Source organism: Loxodonta africana, chromosome 19 (genome assembly GCF_030014295.1).
Source record: "Loxodonta africana isolate mLoxAfr1 chromosome 19, mLoxAfr1.hap2, whole genome shotgun sequence".
NCBI lineage: Eukaryota > Metazoa > Chordata > Mammalia > Proboscidea > Elephantidae > Loxodonta > Loxodonta africana.
Window position 1 is genome coordinate 13,921,626 of NC_087360.1, and position 27,920 is coordinate 13,949,545.

Consider the following 27,920-nt stretch of genomic DNA (forward strand, 5'->3'; position numbering starts at 1 on the left):
TGAAAAAAAGGACAGGAAAATTGAATCGTTCTGAATTTCATTTCCAATTACATAACTCTACAGAAAGGCTTTTATACCAAAAGAAGCCAATCTGTTAAAGCAAACATTCACACTAAACTTCATACCATAAGATTTCTCCCAGTGAAGAATATATGTCAATCCTCTAGATTGTTAAGAGGGAAAAAGTTAACTTCTTCCTATCCAGACTTCTACATGGCACTTTATATTACACACCAAAAGAAAACAAGCAAATAATCATTATTTCCTATTCTCAACCATTTTATTTATTTTCTATAAAGTCACTATATGTAAACTACTACGATTCCTTATTTGAATCATAAATTATATTTAGAAATCAAGTAAGCATTTAAAAAAATAAGCCTGTAGAGCTGAAGGGAAATAATTTCTTTCAAAGGATTTCCCCAATTTCTTCTTACCCAGAAGCTACATTTTAAATCATTTTTAATCAGGGGAGCATTTAACAAACAGTAACATGGTGCTTCAATTCTCTCATGTAATTTTTTTGTTTTTTAAGCACATTTTAAAACATGGAAACTTTCAACAGGCAGAGAGCAGGAACCTGTATCTTTATTCCATTACATACATTTTGTATTTTAAAATTCCTTAAATCTTAGGTTTAAGGAACTAAACTTCAAAGATGTTTCAAAACAAATGAAAGCCGAATTCCTTAGTTAAGCAGCTATAAACTATTACTGTGTTCAAAACTGATAGTAAAGCTGATTCATAATATAATTTTGACCCAAACAGCTTACGTTTCCCTTGCATTCAATTCTTACTCATTCATCTCCTCCCCCACCAAGTCAATCATTTTTGTCAACAAGCCGTTTTTCAAAGAACAAGTACCACTGGGTGGAAAAATAACCATATCTCCTACTAACATAACTGAAATCAATTTAAAGTACTAAAACAATGAATCACTACAATGAATCCATTTAAGAAAAATATCACTTTTCCTCAAGTCAAAGAAAAAAGGCTTCACTTCAAAAAAAATTGTTACAAAAATAATAATATCCAAACTACAACTGTCCGGAATTCAGTAACTTATCCTCTACAGTGAAAAATGGAAATCTTAATCTTCAATGAATATTCTTAGTAAAAGCTGGTACGGCATCATTTAGGCTTCCCCTTTATGGCACTTGGTTTCCTCAGGTTATAAAAGTAAATAATATAAATTTAAAAAAAAAATCATATCAGAAAGTTATTTTCCAGAAATAATAACTAGCATCCTACTGTGTGTTCTTTATGTCTTTAGAGTATATACAACCAAAAACCAAACCAAACCCAACTGCCATCAAGTCGATCCTGGCTAGGACAGAGTAGAACTACGCCACAGGGTTTCCAAGGCTGTAAATCTTTAAGGAAGCAGACTGCTACATCTTTCTCCCAGGGAGAAAATACCTGCCAATACAGCAGATTGGCGTGTCCGTGTACTAATTTATAGTCCTTGTTCTGCTTAAGGGAATAATCTGGGGCCAGTCTTCCTGGGTTGGAATCTCAGCTCTATACTCACTAGCTGTAAGTAGTAAAAACCTCACAAGTTGCTTAACCTCTGTCCCTCAGTTGTCTCACCTGCATAATGAAGGTAATAGTACTTAATTTATATGGTTGTTGATAACATGAGTTAGCATATATGTAAAGCACTCAGGACAGTACCTGGCCCATGGCAAAAACTAGGAACATTATTATTATCATAACAAGTAGTAGGGGTAGTAGTCCTACTTCTTTGTCACCGTCTGCTGATATCCTTCGTCCACTTTTCTATTACACAAGTTGCTTTGTAGCGTTACTTCAAATAAGAGCAGTGTGTGTGTTTTACTCAGAAAGCCTAACAACAATTTTTAAACATATGTCAAAGAAGGAAACTAAATAAAAACGGGCAGTTAAAATCAGAAAAGCTAATTAAAAACCTAACTTTTCTTATTATCACCTAAGGGAAAGGTAGTGTTCTGTGCCTAAGGATCTTGGCAGTTAGGGGAAGGAAGGAGAGGAAGGGGAAGAAAATACACCAATAAATATGAATCACTAATACTGAGATTAAGCATACTGCAGAATATAAAAATTAAGACGCATCAGACACTTAAACATCAGGTGAGGCAGTCCCCAAGAAAATCCTAGAACAGCAATTTACTGACTAGAACACTTTCACCTGTAACATCCGGCATGGTTCAGCAGACAGAATATTTGGCTTTGATTCAAGCGAATGGTTTCCTAATCCTAGCACTTCCACTAACTTCCTATCAGTGCTTCCATGCTCTCAGTGGTAAAGGGAAGCCACTGCCACCTGCTCTGCGTTCTTTATGGAATTGTTCTAGCAAGTGATAGAATGCAAATGCAAGTGACATAACAGCAAGGCTTCAAATTTAATCACTTCATAACTAATTCAGCCAAAAGAACTGAAAAATGTCCAATTATTTTAAAACAATTTAGTTCCTTTGCTTTTAAAGCTAAAACTAAGTATCATTATACTAGTCTTTACTGGAAAATGTAACAACGAAACAGCATTCAAGCCTAACAGAGATAACTAAGTATAAAATGGATGTTCGAAGACTTCGCTTTAAATTTTGAAATAATGTTTGATAAGAGGAAAGACGACTTGGTGATACTGAAATGGTTTGTCCAAGAAAGAAAAGTCCTATCATGGAAGCATATTCAATTAGATTAAAACACGTCCTCATATACCAAACCATGTTTATGGTTAAAAATCAATTCAATTCCAAGTCCTGTTGATCCAATTTCTGACAGATGTATTAATATCACTAAGCCTCAACTTCTTTATTTAATGATTTCAATATCATGAGGCAAACGTTCAAAATATTTCTAGATAAAAATTCAAAAAGACGAATAATCCATAATAACAGTGAAACCTGTGAAAGTCAGAACCCAACAGGGCTGCCTTGTTTTTCCACATCTCACAAGTTTTCCACCTTTGACAGGGGACAGTCACCACTTTCCTTTTGCTCTCTATTTAATGGAAAAGATTTTAGTTTTCCTCTCTGACAGGTTTCTGCCTTACACAGGTTCTGGCTTTCACAAGTTTTACTACGTATTTAAGCTTTAAATTACATAGTTTTGAAAACAGAGATTCAAAAAACAAAGTTAAAATGTATAAGGAACAAAACCAGTATGCACATATGTATAATAATAACCGCCACATCACCATTTATTAATAAGCACCTACAAATAGCAGATACCATACTAGTCTCTTCATAGCTAAAGAAATTAGAACTCAGAAAGGTTAAATAATTCTCCCAAAGCCACATAGCTAGCAAATGCAGATCTCAAATGTAACTGGATTTAAGGCATAAATTCTTTCCACTCTGCCATGCAGCTTCACAGGGCTTTGTACTATTATAAAATAGTACAAAGAAACTGTCATCAACTCAATTTAGCAATGACTAGAGCTCATGGCCATACTTTCTAATTTAAGACAGTTCATGACTCTTTCTTTAGTCTTCCTGAGGTATTAAGAAAACTAGAATAAGAATGTCCACACATCATCCCATGAATAGAAGAGACTTTTTATTAATTATATGCCTCCTTTTACGTATTATCACTATAAGGCTGTACCTACACAAGCTGATTCTTAGAGTATATGTATAACAAACCAAGACATTAACTCTTCTAACAGCAAGAAAGGCTGGGGGAAACTTTCTCAGCCATGGCTGGAGTCTGCTGCGTAGCTAGTTAAGGTTCCAAGGAAACTGAACCAAGATAAATCCACTTCCTAACAGCATGAATGAGTCAGAACTGACTCGACAGCAACGTGTTTGGTTTCTGGTTTTTAATAGCATGAATGTGATTTAAATAAAACTTACATCGATTCTACTGTTTATGTACAGTATGTAGGGAATAAGCTGATAAATTCTCCAAGTAGAAAGAGAATTTGCACTGACCCATTGCAACCAATTCCCTCATGACCAACAGCATATACTTGCATTATCACTCCCCAGAGTTAAAATGGTATTCAGTGGTCACAGAACAGAGTAAAACTAACAGGGCTTGATAAGAATGAACTCATGGTATAGTATCACGAATACTGTATTAAAGAACACTGGCTGGGGATAAGGAGATCTAGGTTCTAGTCCTGGTTCTTCAACTACCTACCTACACGATATCAGAAAACTACTCCACCTCAGAGCACCTCACCTTCATGACCTGTAAAGTGATATGGCTGACTTAGGCCAAAAAAAAACCCATTGCCATCAAGACGACTCCAACTCATAGTGAGCTGCAGAACTGCCCCATAGGGTTTCCAGTCCTTATGGACCAGGCTGTGGGTTCAAGCTGCTGACTTTTCAGTTGGCAGCCAAACACTTAACTACTGTGCCACCAAGGCTCCTTATGGTTGACCTAGGTGCTATAAATGAGTTCAAGATTCCAGGCCTAGACTAATTACATTCCACTCACAAAAGCAACTTGTAAATGAGACTGAACCCTTATTAGATGTCTTAGAATAATCAGCAATAATAGAAAAGCTACCAGAAGACATTCAAATTTTCAAGAGTTGTTGAGAGAAAGATTCCTCAAACCACAAAAATTGGCTTAATGTTAATCCTGGGCAAGATTCTAGAATGGTGTATAGAAAAGACAGCTGTGATTATCTGGAGCCAACATGAGTGTACTAAGAAATTCCAAGTGTGCCTACACTCACTTTCTCCTGTGATAGGGTTACTAATCTAATCCAAAAAAAAAAAACCAAACCCACTGCCGTTGAGTCATAGCGACCCTATAGGACAGAGTAGAACTGCCCCGTAGAGTTTCCAAGGAGCGCCTGGTGGATTCAAACTGCCAGCCTTTTGGTTAGCATCTGTAGCACTTAACCACTACGCCACAGGGTTTCCACTACTGTAATAGATGAGGGAAATACAGTAAACATACTAAGTAACTTTTCAACTCAAGTTATAGAAAGGATAAGAAGTCACATATAATAGAAAAGGTCTGTTAAAACATGACTAATCAGCCCCAGGTAAAGACAGCAGAGTAAACATGCACATCTGCTTTTGCTCTATCTTAAATCCCGTGAAAACTCAGTAAAGAGGTTTCTTTGTTTTGCTTTTTCCTTAAATCATAAAATTGCAATGATAGGTATAACAGGAGAGGAGATAAAAGCTGCAAAATTTTGAAAGCTAAGCAGCAGGGCCTCAAAAGGTAAAGAGACTTACTAAGAAAACTAAGTCCTAGACTAGCCATGGGGAAAGCTAAGAAACAACCCAATTTCACGAAATCTCCTTGGCCTCAGGAGTTATAGATACAGGTAGCTTTGGAAGTAGGCTTGAAAGGAAGAGAGGAGATAAAAGAAGGAAAAATGGCTGAAAGCCTGTTTAAGAAGCACTCAGATACACTCCCCAGGTACGCTCCCCATTCCACATAGCTGAGCCAGCACCCTCCTTCACCTCAGCAGGTAATTGGAAGTGTATTCTCTGGTGACAATAAAACAGGGTGTCTGGATAAGACAGAAGGTGTCTAGAGTGGCGGACACAGGCACAACTGAGGACGAGGAAGCAGAGCGAAAACGAGGGATTAGGTGAACATGCACAGGCTGAATGCCAAAAACCATCCCTCTCCACCCTCTCCCTCTTAGCCCCAGAAAGGTAAGATGGAGAAGCAGAAAGGGTGTGTTTGCTTTGTAGAAGGCAAGGATAAGAAGAAATAAATCCTCATCTTCAACAGTGAAAGGTCTAGAACTGAAAAGCCTAAAAGTAACTATAAGCTTAATATTTAGAAGCACTTAAGTAAAAACCAAAATAATAATCAGCTAATGGAGGTGAAAGTGTTTACCTCTGGAGAGGTGAAGCAGGGGGGTGACACACTATAAGCCTTACAGAACTATCTTAGTCTAACTACCTATGAGTAGAACTCTGATAAAAATAAGGATGGAAAATAAAATTTTAAAACAAAAATAATCAGAATGTGGAAGCAAAATATATTTAATGCAAACTTACAGTTACTACTAAAACTCACATATACCATTTTAGACACTTAATCTAGACAAACTCTGAAACTTAGGACAGAAACATCCCATAACCTGTGCTCCAAAAGCCAAAAGGTTGCTTACCATGTGTTAAAATAGTATGTTACTGTTGTCTGTTTCTTTTCACAATTTTTAGACTATTAAAACTCCAGCTGGGCAGAGACATATTTCTAGCTGTATGCCCCCTCCCATCTGGCTCTGCTCAAACTCTCCCTAGCCATAGCTATGCTGCCAGCCAGGGATCCCCATTGTGGAGGCGCTGTTGACAACAGGACCTCGAGCCTTCCATTTGGCTGGTATTCCATGTTGAGAGAAATGCAATGTGATATCTTTCCATAACGAGAAGTTCTAAACAAAAGATGCTTCCTAACATACAATAGATTTTTGTTGAGCCATAATGCTTTTTCAAATATAAAGATAAAAAAGGCAGAGCTGGCTTAGCACAAGTATTATGAGTGAAAAGGGCTCAGGGGTACTATTTGACAGTAGTTTAACACAATTAAAAAATGTGAAGTAGCTACCAAAAAAGTTATTGCCATCTTAATCTACATTAATGAAAACACAGCAATCTTAGAAAAAAAAAAAAATTTTTTTTTTTTCTAGATTCAACACAACAGGTCTTACATATCAAGCCACTAATCAACGTTGCTTTCAGCGCCTAATTCCATACTTTGAAAGAGATCTAGATAAAGTGGAACAAATTAACAGATAAACGACTAGGGTAGTGAGGAAATCTAAACTTTTGCTACATGGCTAGACACTATGTGGCCACATGTTCAATCCTTTCAAACAAATAAATGTGACAATAAAAACATTAAAATCATGTGACAAAAGAAACAACTGCATGAATTTAACGTGTGCTTAAGAAGATTTTAAAGGAATCTAAAAAGTCTTCAATTAGACAAAAGACTGATTGATATGTGGAAGATGGATTAAATTTGCTCAGAACACTCCCAAGTGAAGCAACAGAACCGCATGAAAAAACTCATGAGTAAAACAACAACAACACTGAGAGCTCCCTCAAGAAAATATCACTGCCTGAGATGCGATCATAGATAATAAGGGGTTAAGGAAAAACTGTTAACACTAGACGAGGATATTGCAGAGCAGCTCCAAACATCAGATAGTCGGACAACATGATTTATGACGTTCCTTCCAAACCTCAAACGTGAGTCGCAAGGATTCCTTCCAACATTAAGATTTTATAATTCTAACATCATTTTTATCTCGGTCAACTAGCTCAGGGGTTAGTCAGTGAGCTGGCCACCTATTTTTGTAAATAAAGTTTTATCAATAATGACAAAAAATGTACACACACATATATATATATATATATATTTTAAGTTCTTTGAGTGCAAAAGAAATGATACCAGATAGAAACCTGGATCTATACAAAAGAATAATGAATACCAGAAATAGTTAATATGTGAATAAATATAAAAGACTTCTGTTCTCATTTTTAAGTATCTTTAAAAGCTAACTATTCAAATCAAAAATCATAACAATGCATTGTGGACTGTAGACGAGATACCGAAGAAAAATGTATGACAACAAAAGCACAAAGGATAGAAGGAGCAAACAGAAGTATACTGTTCTAAGGTTTTTACATTATAAATGAAGGAGTTTATGTCATTTGAAGATAGACTGAGGTAAGTTAAAGGTGTATACTGTAAACACTTCATCAATCACTAAAAAGTAAAACAAAGAGGCATTGCTAAAAAGCCAACGAGCCAAAAAAACCAAACCCATTGCTGCTGAGTCGATTCCAACTCACAGTGACCCTCTAGGGCAGACTAGAATTGTCCCATAGGATTTCCAAGGAGTGGCTGGGGGATTTAAACTGCTGACCTTTTTGGTCAGCAGCCAAACCCTTAATCACTGTGCCAATAAGCCAATAGTGGAGATAAGATGGAATCATAAAAAATACTCAGATAGTTCAAAATCAAGCAGAAAAAGGAGCGAAAAAAGACAGAAAAAAGAACACACAGGCTAGATAGGAAAAAAACCAAGATTAGCAGACTTAAAAACTAACCATTTCAATACAATCACATTAAATATAAACAGTCTCAATCTTACAACTAAAAGGCAGAGATTATCACAATGGATAAAAAAGCAAGGCTCAACTACATGCTGCTTACAAGCAATATACTTAAATTATAAACACAGATAAGTTAAAAGTAAAATGGTAGAAAATAATAGATTAAGCAAATACTAATCATAAGAAAATGGAAGTGGCTATACTAATACCAAAGTTGACTCCAAGAAAAGGACGATTACTAAGAATAAAGAGAGAAATTTTATAATGATAAAAATGTCAATTCTTCAGGAAGACATGTTGTTGTTACTATTGCTGTTAGGTGCCACAGAGTCAGTGCCAACTCATAGCAACCTTATGTATAACACAACAAAGCATTACCCAGTCCTGCACCATCCTCACAATCATTGCTATGTTTGAGTTCATTGTTACAGCCACCGGAAGACATAAAAATCCCAAACACGTAGGCAACTAGTAACAGAGCTTCAAAACACATTAAGGAAAAACTGACGTATCTGAGAGGTAGACAAATCCAGAGTTATAACTAAATATTTCAGCACACCTCCTCTCAGTAAGTGATAGAATAAGTAAACAGAAGATCAGTAAGGAAACAGAAAACATGAACAATGCTATCAACCTACATAATCAAACTGACATTTATAAAACAATACATCCCAACAACAGGAGAATACACATTTTTTTTTCCAAATACACATGGAAGAGTCACCAAAAAAACCATATGATGGGTCATAAGACAGCTATCATAAATTTTCAAAAACTGCCATCTCTGAACAGAATTAAATTAGAAATTATCAAAGTTATCTAGAACTCTCTTCCATTTCTACAAAACCCAGAAATCAGGCAATACTTCTAAATAACTCGTGGGACAAAGAAGAAATCACAAGGGAAATCAGAAAATATTTTGAACTAATGACGAAAACACAATATACCAAAATATGTAGGATATGCTTAGTGATAAACTAAGGATGTTGGAGTAATAAGCTAGGAAAAGCCTGGGGCCCTTTATAACTGATGAGTAGCCAAACTAGTTTTCAATTGCTTCTCTCCAGGCTTCTTAAATATAAAAAAACAAATTAATATCCATCATGGTTAAGCTATTTGTCTCTTTCTTATTAAGTATACGATTATGTCACTCACTAAAAATAAATCATTTTTAATATAAACATTTTAGTAACTGGCTATTTTTAAAAAACAAAAATTTTTAGCCAGGTGATGATTTTTAATTCTGAGATTATGCAATTGCTTAGGGTTTCACCTTGCTTTTGCCATCGATCAAAACATTAAACTATCCTAATTTTTCACTTTGCAAATGATTCTTCAATTTGGAATAAAGTAGTCTAAGAAAAAAAAAAAAACCTCCCCATCTGTGGGAAGAAATAAGCTGTATTACTACTCCATTAATCTCTGAGGAAACTTTTAAAAAATGTAAACTGTATTATCACTCCATTAATCTCAGGTAAATCTATATGCACCGGTGATTCCTACCTTCGTGCTTGTCCTAAATGATATGGTCTACACTGTTAATTTTTAAACGGCTTAGAAAAGAAAGACCAATAATGTTTGGAATAGCTAGGAGGAGCTTTACTGTGGTCCGAAAAGAATTTCAGTAGAAAAAGGAAGAGCATACAATATACTGTACTGGTTAAGAGTTAGGCTCTCAAGTCAGAAGGACTAAGGCTCAAAATTCAAGTCCATCACTTGCTGGCTGTATTAACTCGGGCAAGTTACTTAAAATTCTTGCTTTATTTTTCCTATCTGAAAAATGTAAATAGTAGTATCTTCCCCATCAGGATCTTGTGAGCATAAAACGAGCATCTGCATGGACCTAGCAAGCAGTGAAGCGGTGCCAGGTATGCAGTAAGCACTCGGAAATAGCTCTGAGGTAAGAATGAGCATGGCATGCAAAGGACATCTACTTTGACCTGAACTACAGATTCCTTTAATGAGTGGTCAGAAATTTAAAAAAGAAAGATTTTTGGAGATAAAACACTTTTGAAAAATAAACAGGCTCACAGAAGAAATACACATATACCCATACGTTTTATGAAAAGATGCTCATAATTTTACGAGAAATTAAAAGGTTGAAAATATTGGGGTTTTTTGCTCAGGATTAATAATTATCAAAATTTTAATTCACAAACAAGCAATTTTACTTCTAGGAATCTATCCTGCAGAAGTACTGACATATGTGCACAAGTATGTAACTAATGCGTAACTGCCTATTATACCAAAAAAGTAAGTAAAAAACAATCTTCATGTTCCTCATGGGTGATAGTTAAACAAGCAATACTACATCCATCCTACGAACAGGATGCAAATGCTGGAAACATAGTTAGAATGGATGCAGTATATCTAAGCTCACTGCTGGGAAATGTTTTAAGACCATGTCACGTGGGAAAAGCACGTTGCAAGAAAAAGTGGAGAATTATCACCTGTCTCTAATTTTGAAACTACAGGTATGTCCACCATCGAAAGAATGCATAAACCAACTGGTGTAACTGGATTACAACTGTCCATTACATAGTCCTGCCCATAATTACAACAGCACATAATATTGTTGGAATATAATATTAAACTAAGAAAACAAGTCACAAAAGAATATAGTACGATTCCTTTTATAAAAACTTAAAAGCCACTCACAAAACTAAATACATTGTTCAGTATTACAACCACACGATTTACTAAAAAAAAAAATTAGGAAATGATAAAAATAAAATTCAGGATAAGAGTTGTCTCTCCAGAGAGAGGAAAAAGAATGGGATGAGGAAGGGCATAGACTGGGCTTCATAAATGATATTTTCTTTTTCTTATGGTGGGTATTAGGTACATGGGTATTCCTTCCATCACGATTCTTTCTACCTTGGGTATGATTTGTACGTGCTATTTTTCTCCATTCAAGACTTAACACAAATAATTTTTAAACTGCATTTGTGAACAGGCACACAGACATCTATGCAACACCAAGAAGAAAAACCTGGAATGATACAAATTAAACTACTAGTACTTTCTTTCCCGTAGGGGGAGGGGAACCCTCATGTTTTATGATAGATACTCCCATACTGGTCGAATCTGAGACTAATTACACAACTTTTATTAAATTTATAAAAGAAATTAGACTTTTTCATTAGAAGTATAATGACGAAAATGTAACCACATGGAAAATATGTTAGGACAGTCGAATAAAGAATTATATGTACACTGTGATTACACCTATGTACAGATAGACAAATGCACAGTGATAAGAAGAGTTAGAGGTAACATCTGATCTAATGAGTGGGTGGTTCATGCGCAACTTTTTTAAAGCTTTAATTTCTTGGGAGTTTTAGTACTTGGAAGTACTTGTATTTCATTAGTTCTACCTCACTTGGAGAGAAATTAAAGAAAAACGACAACTGCAGGAAGGCCAATTCTCTACCTTCTAGTTAGCCAAGTGAAAAATCTACCCACACGGGAAGTCTGAATGAATTACAGCCAATCGACAATGGGTAGTGCACGCTGTGCCAGTAAGTGCACTCAAAACAACTGGAGAGGTTCCCCACCACACCAAGGAGATTACATCAAAAGGTTCTGAAGTGCATATGTACATTTTAGCACTTAACTGAGAACTGACGCTGCCAAGTAAAAGTGCAGAAGGGGCAAGGAAGACTCCAGAGAGCCGGGAGCCTAGCAATTTGTTTGTTTTTTTTTTTTAAAAAAAAAAAAAAAAGAAGGGGTTAAATGGGGGCGGGGACTGGAAATGAGGTAGGGAGGGAAACTAAGTGCTGAAGGAATAAAGAATGACAGAAATAAAAATTAAAAGGAGCCTAAAATCATAATGAGGAAGAGGCACCAATGATGTCTGGTGGTCCTTCCAAATGCTCCCTGTACCGTTTCACTGGCTCCCCAAAATCGGCCATTTGCACGAAGACATGAAGGGAAACATGGGGTAAAGTCTATTTCCTTTTCCCACCCAAAATATCATTGATTTAAAGTTAATACAAACAAAACCTTTCAATAAAAAACTAAAAAACTTCCCAATGCAGATTTGCAGAGAAAAAGTTTTAATCAGCTTTCTGGGCTTACCCATAAAAAAACCCATTGCTATTAAAACCAAAGGCTCTGAGGAGGGAAGGAGTGTGCTGTCTCATTAGGGGGAGAGCAATTAGAAATATATAGCTACGTGTTTATAAATTTTTGTATGAGTCCGACTTGATTTGTAAACTTTCACTTAAAGCACAATTTAAAAAAAAAAAAAACCAAAGGCTCTGTGTAACAAAAGGCTGGTAAAGAGAGAACCAACTGCTGTTAGAGCTGACCAGCTGCCATCAGGTTAACTCCCACTCATGGGGACCCCATGTGTGTCAGAGTAGAAGTGTGCTCCATATGGTTTTGAAAGGCTGATTTTTTGGAAGTAGATCCCCAAGCCTTTCTTTCGAGGTGCCTCTATCTTCTTTTTTCCTACCAGGGTTTTTCCATGCCCATTTCTCACAACCAAAATTTCATGAGCTCTTTCCCTGCCAAAATATTCTGATTCACCATCACCACCCACCACCTGACAAAGGTCTTGTCTTCTCCATTCTATCTCCACCTTCTCCCCCCACCCCCAACCCCTTTCTCTAAGAAATCTTATTCTCTACTTCTTCCCATTGCCTCAAAGCTTTTCTGGAAATAGGCAGGTTATACAGCCTAGTGTTTATTTTTACTGTCTTTGCACTCTTCCCTGCCTTTTGCCTACAGCCTCTGTCCATAATTAACTTGCGCCTTCCCCCTGCCTTTGGTTTCTCCCCTACTGCAATCTATACTCCACAGAGCCACAGCAGTCTCTTTCTACAGCATAAATCTGATCATGTCATTATCCTCCTTAAAGCCCTTCAGGCATTCCCCTCTGCACACAGAATACAATTCCGGCTCCTTCTTGTCATCCAATCTGGCATCAAGTCACCTTTCAGTCTTGTCTGCCATTTAGAAAACTACAGTAAGCATTAAGTAAAAGCTAAATAAATTTAATAAAAGAGAATATTTTCTAACCATTTCTAGAAATTTTATTTCATGACCTATTAATGTACTATTTATGTAGCTGATAAACGTATTCATCTCGACAATGCAATACTACCACCAAACTCAAACTTTTACGATACAGCTAAATAAGTTATGTCCACATAACACATCAAAACTGGACTAGGCTATTAAAAAATATTTCTATTCCTCAATCCCCAAATTAAAATGTAAGTAGATAAGAAGGAATCTAAATCAATGACTATTTTCTAAAATATATATATTGCCAAATTCCTCACTGCTTTCTGGGAACTGCTGAAGTCAGCTGTTTGGGTTCTTAACAGGGTACCACAGCTACCATACAACGAAGTTTGGCAACTACATCAAAGTTGCTTTAAAAGATAAATGCCTATCTTAGCGAGTCTCGCTCATTTTTCATCTGGAAAATTTCTGAAGTTTACTGTGTAACTTACTACACAAGCTATTCATCTTAACAGGTTCATTAGATAATTTTCTTTAGAATAGGTAAATACATCTATTTCAAATCAAATTTACTAAAGAAACCAGTGTATTGGCTTACACATACCAAAATACGGGTTCTCATGAGAATCACACCACTGTTTAATTAAATGTTATAGGATCTTGCAAACAGACTCAAGAATAGCACCATCTGTCTGGGTTGCAAAGCTCAATTTCAACCCGTAACACCAAATAGCAACAAAATACCAGTTTCATACATCTCTCTAGTAATTTAGAGACAACTAATGAATTTGATCTACTTGGGATCATGACACTCGATTCAACCCATGCAGATCGTCGCACTTTGTATGTAAAATAATATACTTTGAAAAATGTATGTTTTTAGTAACTTAAACTTTAGTTAAGAACTTCTGTTTCAGAAAGTAAATATTTATGCTCTTCAGTAGCTGAAATGCAGATTTATGCTCTGGTATAAATTCTAAATGTTAAACTGGTCAGGTGTTCCATAAATCTGAAAATTAAAAAGTTATTTGTTTTTATTTATTTAGAATTATTACACAACTAAATTTTCCTAAAATATCTGCAGCTGTGAAACAACATATTTTTATAAATCTCCATTCCTTTGATTAATGTAAAAACACTAAAAAAGAAAAAGAGAATTAAAAATAGAACCATCGAAGGAATTTGAAGCCCAGAGATAGCAAAGCTGACTGAGAAAATGTTCAAAAATCTCATTACATTCTTGAATTCAAAAACAGAAAACTGTGTTGGCCACTGCAACTCATAATATAAACAACTAATACAGGCATTCCTGATATTAGATAAAACACATCCTCCGCACCTCCTACACCGACTATTACAGCAGATTACCATAAAGTAAACAGGAGCCCTGGTGGCACAACGAGTAAACACAGAGCTGCTAACTCAAAGGTTGGCAGTTCAAATCCACCCCACAGCTCTGCAGGAGAATGACCCAGTGACTTACTTTCGTAAAGATCACTGCCTAGAAAACCCTATGGGGCAGCTCTACTGTCACATGGGGCTACTATGAGTCGAAATTGACTCAACAGTGCTTAACAATAATAACTCTAAAGTAAAATCCTAAATATACAAAATTGCTCTTGTCTTCATCTCCTTCAACTGTGGAAGAAATTGCTGAAAGAACATGTGTGAGATGTCAGAAAGTAAAAATGCCACTCCCACCTACTGTGTCCCAACATCTAGTCTTACCAATCAATGGACCACTAAATCCACCTTCACTGCCACTGTACGACAACAGAGTACACTGGACACTAGGCTCAGAAGCGGAGAAGGCAGGGCTGGAACCCTCAGCATGCGTCCACAACAGGCAGGGGGCGAGAGCGGAGCTCTTCCAGGCTCTTCTGCTCATACAGTAACTCCGCATTGCTCACCCCCACCCCTATCAAAGCTACTCAACCGTGGGCTTAGGCAGCAACAGACAGCAAAAAGCAGAAGATAATAAATTACAAAGAGAAAAGAAGACAGTATCCTTTAAGATTTTCTGGGGTGGCTGACTAAACTGTCTCTAAAAAAAATGTTATAGGAAAAGGACCAAAAAATGTTATGAGCAAGGGCAACATCTGATCCATTTCAAGGAAGCTTACTTTGAAGAATACTTCTCGTCTGGTCAGATGTGTATCAATTCTGGTATGACTAGCTCAAAAACCGCTCTTGTCATAATCTACTAACGCAAAATAAAGAAATCATGAAATAAAATGTAAATTTTTAGACACAATTCAAACAGGAAAATTAATTTCATTTATTCAGGGTCAAGCTCAGTACCTTTAATCTCTGAATTTAAAAAGTACTCAAACTAAACTGAGACTGGCCCCACTTCCTTAAAATTTATTTCTATTTATTTCTTGTATTCTCACACTTTTTACTTCTAAGACGTGTCTTAACTTACTCTTTTCCAACTCTAACCCCATCACCGGGGTTCCCGGTACCATCTCCAGCCAGGCTTGTTTCATCAATTGTCAACTTTTCTTACATCTTCCATCTTTCCCTCTGTTTCTCCATTATAGTTGCTCCTAACTCTACAAACAACAAACAAGGGTCTCTTGTCTAAAAAATTTCCATTATCTTTTAGGCTTTTATCCTCCCCCCACTTCCACCCCCCGCCTGCTTCACTGTCAACCTTCTTCAACTAAAAGTGAGCATGCATGCTCATCTTGCCATTCATTCATTCCTCAAGCCACTATAATCCAGGTTCTGCCCTCAACATTCAAGTGTAACGATTTCAACTACCAAGCTGCCCAAATAATAAACCTCCTCATCTTCTTCCACTCCCTGCGTCTTTAAGGTCCACTGCAATTGTCTTTTGAAAAGCATGATTATTCCCTTCATTTTTATGTCTGACAAAGCAAATTATAGTGTCTACTTAAAGCACACAGAACATATACATTCATGAGTTAAATGTCTAAGCTTCATGAGAAGAAATAATCCTGGACCAAAATCTAATTTCTTTTAAATGCACAGAATTGAAAGAATGATGGGTTATACAGTTCAACAATTCTAATCTGTCTATGTAAGAGAGCAATCCTAGAAAGACTCTGAAACACATTATTAAATGTAATACTGTTTAACACACTTGCTTTTTTTCCTCCAATTCATTTCTCGTAATAGCCTCTGTTATCTTCTTGGATTATCTCCCGCCTTTAGTTTCATATCCCATCTGCTCATTTAAGGTTCACGTCTGTCCGGCTTCTGAAATATTTGTCACTTTAGTCATTAGCATCTTGTGTAACATAGCACTGTTTTTTTTAAAAGTTCAGAACTGAATTATTTTAGAATTGAGTATTATTCTATCACCATTTCTTAGTCTAAATTGTCTGCCCACACTCCAAGTTTTCCACCTTAATAAAAATTAGGATTCACTAAGATTTTGTACTATTTCTTAAAAGCAAACCAAGAATCAAGACCATAAACTAAAAGTGTTTCCAAGCACAGATTTAGAGTTGTCAGTTGAGCCTCTAAAGAAAGCCCTTCTCATTTCCCTCCAGCCAGTTACATCCATCCACTCCCTCAAGGTCCAGCTCAGCCCCCACCCCCGGGGCTTCTTTCTGGCTAGGAGGCACTGAGCTGTCCATGTTGCTCTTCCTCTGCACTTGAACACAGCGTCTTGGAAATTAAATGGTGCACAGAGGTCTTTTTCCTACATATCAGACTCCTAGCCCTTCGTGCACGCCCAAGCCAGATTTTAATCATTTCTAATATACATTATTCCAAAATGAGTTACCCACATCCCAAATTTCTCAAACACAGCATCATACAAAAAAATTAAAACTTCTAAAGACTAGTTTATTGACCACCCCATGTACTCTTACCACAACTCCTGTCTTCATCTCACTGGGGCTCAGAAGTCTTCATTTACCACACAAAATAGCAAGCAGAAGGTGTGTTTCTAGGCGTAAGTGAAGGAGGGAAAATCTAAAGGGCAAAGAAACAAAGTCTTTTCTCGATGACATCACAGAACCTGCCACTAGTCTAACCTTTCTCAACATTTTAATAAAAGGGTATCAGCAAAGAGGAAGCAGTGGCAGGTCCCTGTATGAGAAGAAGGGAAGGCCTGCCTTCAATCTTCACTCCAGAAGTGCTACTCTTGCCACAGGGAGCCATCTCAACACTCTTTAAGCCTTTCTTTAGGATAGCAAGCCTCCCCTAGGCCTTGAGAAGAGGGCCTAGAGCTGGGCCATAATCACTCCCACTGCCTGGAGCTGAGGAAGGTTTAGGGAGTGCCTCTTCTCCCGGGCACTGCAGTCAGGGGAAGGTGTGCCTGACATTCTATATGAGTCCAATAAATATAAGTTCGTCCCCATAAAAATGCTGCCACAAATAGCATTTGTGTTCTATAACACAAGTAATTGAGGACAAAACAAGATAAATAGGCTCACCATCATTTGTAGCAAGAGCGTTTGTGAAAAACCTACAAATTAACTTTTTCTAATATTTTTTAATTGACCTACATGTAAAATTCTAAACCTCTGGATAAAAAACTGAAGACACTATTCATATTCAACAAGACTAATACAAAAACTAGAGATGTGGGGGGGGGCACAGGGTCACCACGAGTCTCAATCAACTTGAGGGCAACTGGCTTGGTTTTTCTGGTTTTCCTTCTTTCAACAGGGCCCAGACAATATTTTTAGATGGTCCTGCATATAATGGAAAATAGAAATTAGTCATGTGGTTGAGTATATATACTCTGTTCAAAATACAGCCAGGGTTGTGACATGCGTGTCGGATTAAAATGTGACTTAGTCTCTCAGAAGAAAAAGATATTTATTAAGTACTACTTCTGACATTCCCTGAGACAAATCTCAAAATGTTAATAGAACTGCTATTTAAAGTTCAAAGAGCACTCTGGAGCTGCCAAGGAATTAATAGCTTAAAGTACCAAAAAAGAGCCACAGTTCAATTCCCAGTCTTATCCAGTCACAGCTCAGGGTTGGTGCAGTAAAATCACCCAGCATGTTAAAGACGCACCACGCGTCTGTGAATCACATACCCAAATGAAAAGCGGTAGCATCTAAAGATGAACTTCAAGTTTTTCTTCTCAATCACGCTTATTTTCAAGGAGAGACTCAAAGAACAATGTAATACTCTGCTCTCTCAAAAAAAAGTACAAACACAACATAACTGCTATACCTAAAACAAGTAATTTTACCATTCCAACTTCCTGGTTAACTGCTTAGGGCCACTCAATAACTTTAGTTATTATACCTTGCTAGAAGTTTCTTCCTATTAAAAAACATTATCTGGTCATTCAGAGTGCTTTTCTTAAAAAGTACTCAAAATGATTTTCACACTTCCTGCCCTCCATATTTCCACCAAGCTTACAGAATGAGAAACTGAGGCACAGACCATTATGACACCTCATCTGACTAGTCACTAGTAAAAAAATGGTAACATAACTCAAGTTTCCCTGTTACCAGTTCACTGCCCACTTTACTGAGATCATGGAAACTAATTTTCTAACCGAAGGCTGGGTATATGCCCTTCTGTACAGCTTACATAGTAAAAATAAAAGATCCTGACCCTGGATCAAGCAACCAAACAAAAATCCTGGCAGGTTCCCAAATCTAAAGGTTACCTAAAGTGCTATATTGTTGCCACACAGTTAATTCCAACTCATAGTGAGCCTATACCACAAAGTAGAACTGCCCTATAGGGTTTTCTAGGCTGTTAATCTATAGGAGAATATATATATATATATAGGAAACCCTGGTGGCATAGTGGTTTAGTGCTATATGGCTGCTAACCAAGATGTCGGCAGTTTGAATCCGCCAGGCACTCCTTGGAAACTCTATCAGGCAGTTTTACTCTGTCCTACAGGGTCGCTATGAGTCAGAATCGATTCGATGGCAGTGGGTTTGGTGACTAAGGTAAACTAAGGTAAGCCACGGTATTTTCAATCGCCTTGTACATATGTGAAAGCTGGACAATGTAATAAGACCAAAAAAGAACTGACGCCTTCGAATTATGGGATTGGCAAAGAATACTGAATATACCATGGACTGCCAGAAGAATGAACAAATCTGTCTTGGAAGAAGTACAGCCAGAATGCTCCTTACAAGCAAGGATGGCGAGACATTGTCTTAAGTACTTTAGACATGTTACCAGGAGGGACCGGTCCCTGGAGAAGGACACCATGCTTGGTAAAAGTAAGTATGGTGTCAGCAGAAAGAGAAGACCCTCAACAAGATAGATTGCTACAGTGGCTACAACAATGGGCTCAAAGATTATGGGGCAGGACCAGGCAGTGTTTTCTTCTATTGTGCACAGGGTCACTATGAGTCGGAAGCTACTTCACAGCACCTAATAACAACAATCTTCACGAAACAGATGGCAAGATCTTTTCTCCTTCGGAACAGCTGGTGGGTTCGAACATCGACCTTCTGGTTAGCAGCCAAGTGCTTAACCACTGTACCACCAAGATTCCTTCAACATGCTATAAAAACCAAAAAAAAAAACAAACGCATTGCCGCTGAGTAGACTCCGACTCATAGCGACCCTACAGGACAGAGCAGAACTGCCCCATAGGGTTTTCATGGAGCATCTGGTGGACTCAAACTGCCAACCTTTTGGTTAGCAGCCAAGTGCTTACTAAATACTAACCAAATTCCTATTCCTTACAGGTGTGATGAGCACACATCTATTGCTCAGTTGGAACTCTCTTTAATAAAGGTTTTCTAGAATATATTTAAAATATTACCAAACCACAGTACGTACTGCATAAAAATAAAACAACCAAACCCGCTGCCATCAAGTCAACACTGACTCATAGCGGCCCTACAGGACAGAGCAGAACTTCCCCATAGTTTCCAAGGCTGTAATCTTTACAGAAGCAGGCTGCCACATCTTTCTCCCATAGAGTGGACTGTTTAGATAATATATGTTCAGAACACAGAGCTTAACATCTAAATAAGTCCAAAGAAAAATAACATATGTGATCAGGACCTGACTGGGCAATGAGAACTTCATTAAGGATTTAAGATGGAAGAGAGAAAAACTGTCCAACAATTCATTCATTTAACACATAGTTAATGCGCACGTAGCTATGAAAAGAATGCAAAGATGATTTAGACAGGCTCACTGCCCTGCAGAAGCTCTTATCTTTATCAGAGGTACAGAGAAGGAGGCGCACATACAGAGCAAGGGTGACTCGTTCTGCCCATGGGAATGAGGGAAAGCTTCAGAGGAGGTGACACTTCAACCACTTATAAGGTGGGTAAGACTGTTCCAGCCATATATAAGCATGGAAATAAACCAGGAGTTGGTTCCAAACACTGCAGAGTCAGATACCAAAAAACCAAACCAAAAGCCACTGCCTTTTTCCATATTTCTCTTTAAAAACATTAAAATTCCATCAAGAGAACTGCCAACACAAAAGGCTTTTTCACACCAATTATACTCTTTTGAGTATCTTATTTATGAGCTCTCAAATTAAGTTCAGATGGATTTAATCATCTTTCCTATTTAATGAAATAACGTGGAACAACATAAGGAAGCTTCATGTGTCTTACACAAAAATACTTTCCCATAAATTTATCAACGTTCTTTGTAGGAAAAAAAGATCACAGTAATTTTTCTGTAATTTAACACCCTTTCAGAGTATCAATCTTTATAAATTCCGCTCAGCATTATAAAAATAATGTTCACATTATTCCTAAAATTTAGTTTTAATAGCAAACAAATGTCTTCAGTAAGTCCAATTAATGTAGTGATTTAATACAAATTAAAAATTAATTATTACAGTAAAAAGATCTAGTGAAAATTGGAAAAAAAGAAAGAATAGTTACCTGCAAATTTACCTAATTTTCTTCATGTTTCCCTATCTATGTTTTAAGTTAAATTTACAAATTTAAACTATGCCAAATAAAGACACAAATGAAATTTTAATATAATCAACTCAGGAGGTTCTTTTAACAGTAATGGAATTTCACTGTACTGGAAAAAATACAAAATGTAGAAAGCTGTCAGCCAGGGCTCTGTACAATTTCACAGCAGTGGAAATACGGTTTTAATAAGATTTTAACACAATTCATCTAAAATGAGAACGTAAACATTCAGAAATACAGACAATAAACCAGAGTATGGAGATACCAACAAAAGAGTATTTTCCCTTGGTCACAGTTGAGTCTCCTAACTGTCATCTAGAAAGAAAAGGAAAAAATACTCTTTTCCCCTTTTTTTGATCAGAATCTAAATGTCTTTTAAGACGTTGTATTAACTTAAAAAAAAAAAAAAAAACCGGTACTCCAACAAACACAACTAAAACAGGCTAATATAAATCCAAGTACAACAGGAGTTTTAAAAGAGCAATTTATGAGGATAAAACCTCTTCCACTCTACAGACGATTTTGAAAGTTAAGTAACTAAACAATGTAGCAGAGAACTGTCTCCCCAAAAAAAAAAAACAACACAGCAACAGCAACATTTTAACAGAATTTAAAACTGTTTATATCAACCAAAGCAAAGGTAGAGAAGTATGCTTGTGTATGTAAGTGACTTCATACTAAACAAAAATTGGCAAGCATACATATTTCATTTATGCAAATGAGCCTGAATTTACAATTCCTCGTTTATGTTAATATTTACCAAGATTAATGGAATATCATCTCCCCTATGTAATGAAGTGAATTCCCCCAACAGAACAAAGCTAACACCTTCAAATCTTCCGAATAAACAATGAAAGCATATACTATAAAAGGAAATTACCTGGACGTGATCAGAAATAAGTTAAACGACTCAAAAGAAAAAAAGTCCTAAATTCCAAGAACACATTATAAATAATTTTGATTCACTAACTCTAAAACTCTAAGCAAGTCTTATGAAAGAAATGTATGTGTATTTTTTTTAAAACAATGCATATTTTTAGCTACTTTTAATTACCTTACTTCGTAATGCATTACAGTAAATGTAATTTCTCAAAATAGCAATGTTTATAAAATGATAGAATAAAAACTCTGGTGGCCAAACACAGCGTACGGTACATAGTTGGTAGACATCTGCACAGGATGCATTTTAAATAAATGACGCTGATAGCGATGCTGCAGAAATTTTTCCCCCTTTCTAATAAATGTTACACGCCCAGTTCAATAGTAACACCGAATATTTAACTGTACTGACTAACTCTCGTAAGCTTTGTCTAATCTATTTTACTGGCTAAAATCCTGGGAAATAAATATAACACTCTCATTCAGAAAAAAAAGAAGATACCAGTTTAAAGGAGGGCAAGAAGATTCTTTGCTTCTACCAAAACTAAGTTTAATCACTTCAGAAAAACATTTATTTTTAATCAAACTTTTAGTTGGAAGATGGGTGAACGAACTGTTCATAAAAACATCCAGGTAAACACTCTTATTATTATTTACATTAAGATTTTCATCTCCATTTTAAATAATTTTACAACTAAAGAATGATTTTATCTTTGGCAAAGGATTATCATAATTTACAGTGCATAGTACAAACCGGTGATACAGCACCTTGGTTATTAATCTCAAGAGCAGAGGAGGTCTCTGAAAGTGTTTGATGAATACAATCAACTCACAATTAACTAGGCTAAATTAGCCAGTGAAGGAAAAAAAAATCAATTTTTCCATACCTAATTAATATAATCTACCACTCTAAGTTAATGTTATTTAAAGTAATGGCTTAACACATTTTTTTCCCAAATATCTAACACATTCATGAAAAAATGAACACAACATGCCAAAGAAAGTTGGCTATATAAGCACCTGGCATAAATTCAATAAACACTTACTGATCTAAAGACACACCCCCTACCCGTTATTCTAAGAAACAGACCCAACCTAACTTTCTCCCTATAAGCACTTCAAGCAGTAACACAGCAAAATATTTTGTGGCATACATGTCCTAGGTACCTTATTTTCTCTTTAAAATTATGAACTCATCACACGTACAAACAGCTCTTTAAAATCGTCCAGTAAACTGCTACGCTATGCCTTAAATTGCTGTCTATTATGTACTTAAAAATATTTACTGGCAATTGGAGGTTAATATGGCAACTATTACCGGGTGGCAATTATTGCTATTAAAAATATATAAATACTGTAACCATGTGCTACTAGCACCAAGATGCTAAACAGAAAACACACATTAGCAAATTATAAATATTTTCATTAAAGAAAATGAATCATCACATGAAAAAGAATTCTCTATGTGAAAATACTAAAATTGCAAATTGGAATGAAAAACATACCTGTATTTGGGGCTTTTAGATGATTATCAAAATCATTTTTTATTATTATTGTTATTTTCATGGGATAATTCTATTTGCTTCTAGCTCTAAAGAGTAGATTCCAAAGTTTCTACCTTTACAACCATCTTCCCTTTCAGCAAAAACAAATCTCTTAATGAAAAATCAGGTCAAGAACAGAGCACCTTAAAAGCCTCAAATATAGAATTAAAGTTCTTTAATAGGAATTACGTACTAATGTGTATGTACAGGTTTCGATTCAACAAGGAAGAATTTGAGATCACTTACTTATATTCGGGAAGATTCTAAGCAAATGAAACCAACACAAATGTGGAGGACACACGCCTAAGAGTTAGATCTCTTGTTATATACTTAATCCAGCTACAGGGCACAAAATCACTTCTCTCATATTATCTCAATAGAGAAACAAAACTTTAGACCTTACATCTGGAAATTATAACGTCTTCCCACAAGGGTGAGTTCACATACCATAGGGTGCACTGTTACACTTTCCAAAAAGGCAGATTTAACACACTTAACTGAATTATAAGTGAGTGACTATATAACAAGAGTCACCCGGAAATGTGATGGACAGCATGAGAGAACAGTTTTGAGTCACAAAGGCACAGCCAGGCACGCATTTAACGCAGTAGCTACAAATCTCACAGCAGTAAGAAGAAGAAGCACATACAATGACCCATATCCCATATACACAATGCCACTTTTCACACCTCAGAAGAAGGGAGGAGGAGCTGAGAGGAGAATTTAGGAAATTTAAAGCCTCAAAGGAGAAAAGTAAAAATTTGAAAGCAACATAAGTAAAGCACAAGCAGAAATCTTAAGGCACCCAATTGCACAACCGACTTTTGTTAAACCATAATGAACACTTTAAGGTAAGAGAAAGTGGCAAGGTCATTACTGTGGTACAGAACTTTAACCTCCAGTTTATATTTCAATCCACACTAATACGAGTATCTAGGTAAATTCTCTATAAACAATACTTCTCTCCACTTAAAAAAAAACTACAGGACACAAGGAAAAATATATGCTATTATTTAACATATTAAGAATTCTTCTTACAAGACATGCTTTATTTTGAACAGGTGATGATGACATCTCTTGGCAGTCTCAACTATTCCATATAATGCACCTTAAGCAACATATTTTTAATAGTCTAGGGTGCTACTGTATATGATTTTCAATTAAAATTCTCAATTTGCAATCAGAAAGAGCTATAATAGTCAGCAGCTTTTTAACTGATTCATCATTTAAAAAAAAAAAAAAAAGCACCTTACCCACCCTCCCTGTACCAAAGAATGTAGCAATTAAACACTTTATAGTCCTTAAAAAAAAAATCAAGCTATGCATTTCTGCCGTTCTGAATTTGAAAGTTGCTATCTAAAAGTCATTCTTAAAATTAAAAAAAAAAAAAGATATATTCAAAAATCTCTTCCTGATTTAAAGAGGCTGAGGGAAGAGATACTCAAAGCACAAAACTTGAATTGGTCATAATCAAAGTACAGCATCCTTGCCTACAAAATTGTTTGTCCAGAAGAATCTCAAGTATCTTATCTCTAAGACATTATCACTCTCACTTAGCTTTTAAAAAAAGAAGATAAAAGCAACGATATATCCTAGACACTGCCTATACAGGTAATACATTGCAGTTGTCTAATCTACCGTATATAAATTAGCCACATATACACAAGCCATTACCAGTCAGTATGATATATGGTAATTTGGGGGCTCTCTCCTCACCAATATTGGTCTATTTGGTTATTTTAATTACCTGTAAAAGTGTCAATGCGGTCACCAGCTGCCAAACAAAAAACATTTTAAATACCCCTTAATCAATATGTTTGCTGATCTATGAGAGTCCCTGAACCTGACTGATACTAAGTGATAGGGGAAAAAGGAAAAGACAAAATGAGCTTTACTCCCATATATTAAAAGATCACAAGAAAATCATCACAGTACCAAAAGGAAGAATTACTACTTAAAAATGAATTTAAAGATTATATATCTGAATAAGAATGTTTGAAAAAAAAAAATGTAACCTGGTTGTACTATAGTAGAAGCATGGATACTATGTCTCTCAGTCTTTGTAGCTAACAATCTCATGTGTTGACTTTTTTATCTGCATAAATACTGTAACATATTTAATAACACTTTATTTGAAAAGTTGGCAAGAATTTGCATTTCTCCACTAGTCCCTAAGGGGGGGATCTATGCCACCCATAATTAAATGTAACTAATTACAATTTGAACACTAAATTATTTATCCAGTGTAAACAAGGATTAAAAGGAAATGATGCTTCCGTCTACAGTAGAGGTTACAGAAAATAATTTCCAAAATGCATACTCTCCAAAAAGCAATCCCCCCAAAACAGTGTAGCCAAGTTAAAATAAGTTGGTTTTTGTTTTTAGACTAAATTAAATAGACCGTTCAGCCAATTTTCCAATTATATTCTATGCTTCAAACATAATTGCCTTACATCTGTTTACAAACCTTTGCTCAATATTTAAACAAATTCCTACTCTCCCGGGCACATAGCTCTCCATACAGTAACTCATGCACAAAGCACATATTTAAAGACCACGCACTGCAATTATTAGCCTAAACGCCAGGTTTAACAACGTGAATGTTTTCAGAGAAGGTAATACGACCCAATAAAAAGCAAAGATGGCATTTACCACCAAATGTCACTGCCACCGCCAGGGAAAGAGTTGCTGGAGTCCTATACATTTTTAATTTCGATGAATCTAGCCGCCGCCGTCGGGTGCCGGGCTTCCAGGAGAACAATTGACACCCTAACTGCTTCAAGATTAAGGCAGGCGATTCAAATCCGAGGGAAAAGTTGTCAATTATCAGAGAGAGAGAGGGAGCCAGGCGAAGGCAGATAAAAGCGATGTTATCAAACCGCCCAGCTTGTTGCTTTTTTGTGTGTGTGTGGATTCGTTGTTAGGATAGAGAAAACAGTTTTTAAAAGACACAGGGGGAGAGAAAAAAGAAAAAGCTTTCTCCACCTTCCGTCGGCTCGGTGCAATGGCTTTCTGGCTCTCCGGCGTTTGAGCCCCGAGAGGCGGGCGGGCGGCTGTCGGTGTTTACAATCGCGGCAGCTCCGGGTGCAAGAGTCCTTTACTGACACAATCGCATTCGATCAACTGTTTTCGGGCGAAATTGCAGGTGTCATTACAGCATTTAAAAAAAAAAAAAAAATTCAAAAGGGAGGCGGGCGGACAGCCGATCCGACCGGGGGGACGAGGCTGCTAGAAGCCCACGTCAGGCGCGGGCAGCAGCAGGCAAAGCCTTCCTTCCACATTTGGGGGGAAAGGGGGGCAGAGGGGAGGGGGTGTGATTGCAACAGAGGGTGGGCGCTCCGAGTGCGACCCAGAATCCGCAGCTTTGAGACTTCCACATGCCAATTCCACGCCGGGCGCCGCGCTCACAAATGATTTTTAAAGAGCCAAATAAACACTGGATGGGGTCCAAGGCGGAGGAGAGACGATCCAAGGGGGAGCAGCGGCCAGAGGCGACCCGCGGGGAGGGGCGAAGTCCCGGCGGCGGCGGCGGCGGCGGCGGCGACGGCGGCAGCGGCGGCGGCGGCGGCGGCGGGAGGAGAAAGTTGATCGGCGGCGGGGTCGGCGGCGGGGTTGGCGCCCCCGGCCCAGCCCCCCTCCCCGCAGCCCGGCTACTCACCAGCGAGAAGAGGTTGGAGTGACAATCCTCCAGGCTCGCCCCGTTCGCCACCCAGTTCGCTGCCGCAGTCATGATCCTCCGCGAGCCCGGCCGCCAGAGCGGGGCATGTCGGAGCGAGGCGTCCGAGGCGAGGCCGGGCCGGACGGCGGCGCCTCACCGGGAAGCGCGGGGCGGCCGGGCCGCTGCCGCCGCCGGAGGAGGAGGAGGAGGAGGAGGGCGGGAGGCGCCGCGGCGACGCCGCGCCGGGGGCGGCGGGCCCGGGCCGGCGGGGGGGTCCGCGGCGGCCGCGCGGCTCCTTCCTGCTCGGGCGGCGGCGGCGGCGGCGGCTGAGGCGGCAGCGGGGGGCGCTGTCCGCGCGGCCCGGCGCCCTCCCCGCCTCTCAGGGCCGCCGCTGGCTCCCGGGCCGGCGCTGCGGGCCGGCCGCCGCCTCCGCCTTCCCTGCTCCTCGGCCGCCGCCGCCGCCTTGTTTATCTCCAGCCACCGACTCCCCCTCAGCCCCCGCCGGCGCGTGAGGGGAGGCGAGCCCCGGAGCCGCCGCCGCCGCCGCCGCCTCGGAGCCGCCGCCGCCGCGGAGCGCGAACTCGCGAAGGGGGGGGTGCGGACGAAGCCAGCGGGCGACCCCGGCAGCCGAGCGACGTCCCCTCCTTCCTCTTCCTCCCCCACCCCCCCCTCCTCCCCAGTAAGCCTCGCTTCTCCTCCCTCCCCGGGCTCGCTCGCTCTGACAGCAATGGCGGCCGCCGACCGCGGCTCGGCCCGCCATTGGCTGGCGCCGTGTCACGTGACGGGCGCCGGCCGCGCGGGGGGGCGCGGGCGGGCGGGGGAGGGGCCGGGAGCGGCGGCGGCGGCGGCGGTGGCGGCTCGCGGGAGGCGCTGCTGAGCCGAGCGCGGCCGGCTTCTCGGGCCGGGAAGAGGGGCAGAGACGCGGAGGGAGAGAAAGAAGTGCGGTCGGCCCGACCCTCCGGAGGGCGGCGGGCTA

At 38.4% G+C, this 27,920-nt stretch overlaps 1 protein-coding gene and 1 long non-coding RNA gene across 6 annotated transcripts in view; both read right to left on the bottom strand.

Annotated features, from left to right (window-relative positions):
• The window catches only part of MED13L (mediator complex subunit 13L), a 273,110-nt gene extending 246,004 nt beyond the window's left edge, over positions 1-27,106 (bottom strand). For all 5 annotated transcript variants that reach the window (XR_010318584.1, XR_010318583.1, XM_064272255.1 and 2 more), the window contains exon 1: positions 26,945-27,106. Coding sequence is in view for 3 of the 5 variants with exons in the window: in XM_064272255.1 (XP_064128325.1) it covers positions 26,945-27,016 (72 nt within the window). In the remaining 2 variants the exon portion in view is untranslated. The remainder of the gene's footprint in view (positions 1-26,944) is intronic.
• Positions 6-26,265, bottom strand: LOC135228225 (uncharacterized). The gene is made up of 3 exons (XR_010318585.1): positions 25,939-26,265; positions 16,114-16,952; positions 6-15,559 (listed from the first exon to the last, which is right to left on the bottom strand). It is a non-coding gene; the product is annotated as an uncharacterized LOC135228225 (long non-coding RNA).
• Positions 27,107-27,920: the final 814 nt, after the last annotated feature.